Here is a 2587-nt window from a genome sequence, read left to right as displayed (position 1 = left end):
TAGAGTTCCACAAGGACAGACCTGGTGGAACAGAAAAGTCATGTTGTTTTGGCAAATTAAAAAAGGAGAAAAGCCTGAGTTAATCAGAAAATTTTCTTTAAAAGGGGAAATTGGTATTTCAGTCCAACAATTCTCTACCCCATGATATATATGATTCTGAATTAATGATAGATATTTCCTTTTCCCAGCTCACTATTTGGCAATGATTCTGATATAAGGGAAGTGAACCAGAAGCAAATTCCCAAAGCATCTCAGAGAAGAATTACTCTAATACCTTATAACCCAGAAAGATGGGTCACTTGAAATAACACTTTCCTCAGGGCCACTTTCACATCCTTGTTTCTTAAGGAATAAATCAAAGGATTGAGGGAAGGGGTGACAATACTGTTTAACACCTGAACAACAGAATCCAGCCAGGGGCTGGAAGCAGGTCTGAGATAGACGAGAAACACCGGTCCATAGAACAAGAGGATGGAGGTCAGGTGGGCACTGCAGGTGGAGAAGGCTCTGCGCCTGCCTTCAGAGGAACGGATTTTCAATATAGAGAGAACAATGCGGGTGTAAGAAGTCAGGATGAGGAGAAAACACACCAGGGCAACCACACCTATGTTGGTGAAACTCACCATCTGTGCCAGAGAAGTGTCTGCACAGGCCAGGGACAGCACCGCCGGAATGTCACAGAAAAAACTGTCCACCTCATTGGGCCCACAGTAGGGCAACCTAAAGATGAGGAACGCCAGGACGCTCCCATGCACACAGCCCCCCAGCCACGTGCACACTGTCAGGCTGGTGCACACCCTGTGGCTCATGATGACTGTGTAGCGCATGGGATGACAAATGGCCACAAAGCGGTCATAGGCCATCACCGTGTAGAGGAAGCACTCGGTGCCACCCAGGGTGTGGTAGAAGAAGACCTGGGAGGCACAACCCCAGTAAGAGATGGTGTGGCTTCTCCCCGCCAGGGAGGCCATCATCTTGGGGGAATTCACAGAAGGGAAGAAGATGTCAAACACTGACAGGTTTCCCAGGAAGAAATACATGGGGGTGTGCAGGCTGGACGAAGCCAGAATGGTGGCCAAGATGAGCAGGTTCCCCAGCAGGGCCAAGAGGTAGAAGGCCAGAAACAGGACAAAGATCATGTTCTCCAGCCCTTCAGTGTGAGGAAGTCCCAACAGGATGAACTCCTTCACGGAGGTGTAGTTGTTCATGCTCGGGTGCAGGGAGGCCTGAAGCAAAGCAATAATGGTGACATAAGCCCAGGAGGATCTGAGAACACCTTCCCCAGAGTGATCTCCCCCTCAGGAGTGGCTGCCAGCAAGAAGTCCAAGGAGGGAAAGAGACCAGCAATAAATCTGGACTCAAATTAAGTAATGTGTTAAATTGGTCTTGGAGTGTTTGTGTTTTTTTTCCAAGTTAAGTGATATGAGAGAATAATTTATACTTGGCAAATGTCTTACAGTAATCTAATAAAGTCTTATCACCAATTGAATTTAAATTGTCTGTTTCATCATCAAACACGCTTGCACATTTCAATGCCATCTCCAAGAAAGATTTATTATAGGTACAATATCATTTTAGTATCATCCAAGTCATAGCTTGTTTGTAAATAGCCAACTACCTAAACACATACACAGAAAAAAATAAGCAAATTGTATACAGTGACTTGTTTACCTTAACTTCAGTAATACTCACTTTCTCTTTCACTTATATTCAACTGAAAAGAATATGATTCATGTCCAACACCTGCTCACACATGCAAAACTCACAGAGCCTAGAAGGTGTTGCATGGGTGATATAAATAACTACAGCATCCCACTGGAAATTCTGCTCTCAGCTCACTTTTCTTCTACACTGCCGACCTCATGATTGCAAATTCCAATAGTATCACTAATATTAAGCTTTATTAACTACTCTCAGAACTAGATAAACTAAGGTACAATCTGAATTACATTTTCTGAAACCCCAGTTTCTCATTTCTCTTTTTTCCATCTTATTTGCATCTTACCTACCATGTATCACCACCGGCGATGCCAAATTTCCCTCTACTCTGAGCGGGGTTTGTTAACACAAAATAAGAAATCTATTCAGATTGCTTCAGCTTGCTGCTCTGTTACCCTGTCCTGCATGACTTCAGTTTTGATGAGGATAAAGACTGTCACTGTGAACAAGATCTTGGGGGGTGTCCTTAGTGGCAGTAATGCAGGTGTGAAGAAAGTGGGAGTCTTCAGACCACTGCCGTCATCAGCCTACCACTCAGCCCGTGTGAGGTGTCCTCACCAATGTTTGACTGGACTGAGAACCCAGCAAGGCACAGGCAACACAAAGAGGCTCCTTTCCAGCCCAGGATGCTATTCAAACTTTAATTTGGGCCTTGACAATCAACATAATCTCTCACACATTCATTTTCTATTTGCCTAGCAGAAATATAAAGATGAATAAAATAATGAAAATCTCACTCTGGAGTTACATTAAATGATTTCTAACCAGACCCGATTTTTCCATTTACTACTTCTGTGTCCTTGAGCAAATTATTTAACCTCTCTGCTCAAAAGAAAAACGTGTAATAATATTTTCTATCTCATAGGTC

At 43.5% G+C, this 2587-nt stretch overlaps 1 protein-coding gene across 1 annotated transcript; it reads right to left on the bottom strand.

Moving 5' to 3' along the window:
- Window positions 1-275: 275 nt before the first annotated feature.
- Window positions 276-1208, bottom strand: LOC124959678 (putative olfactory receptor 10D4). Its single transcript, XM_047518027.1, has one exon. The coding sequence runs from the start codon at window positions 1206-1208 to the stop codon at window positions 276-278; it is 933 nt and encodes a 310-aa protein (XP_047373983.1).
- Window positions 1209-2587: the final 1379 nt, after the last annotated feature.

This window comes from Sciurus carolinensis, chromosome 11, assembly GCF_902686445.1.
Source record: "Sciurus carolinensis chromosome 11, mSciCar1.2, whole genome shotgun sequence".
NCBI lineage: Eukaryota > Metazoa > Chordata > Mammalia > Rodentia > Sciuridae > Sciurus > Sciurus carolinensis.
The sequence above is the reverse complement of the archived record's forward strand: the minus strand, read 5'-3'. Positions and strand labels throughout refer to the sequence as shown.

Coding starts and splice junctions, on each gene's coding strand:
- LOC124959678 (XM_047518027.1), bottom strand. CDS start 1,208: ATGAACAACTACACCTCCGTGAAGGAGTTCATCCTGTTGGGACTTCCT.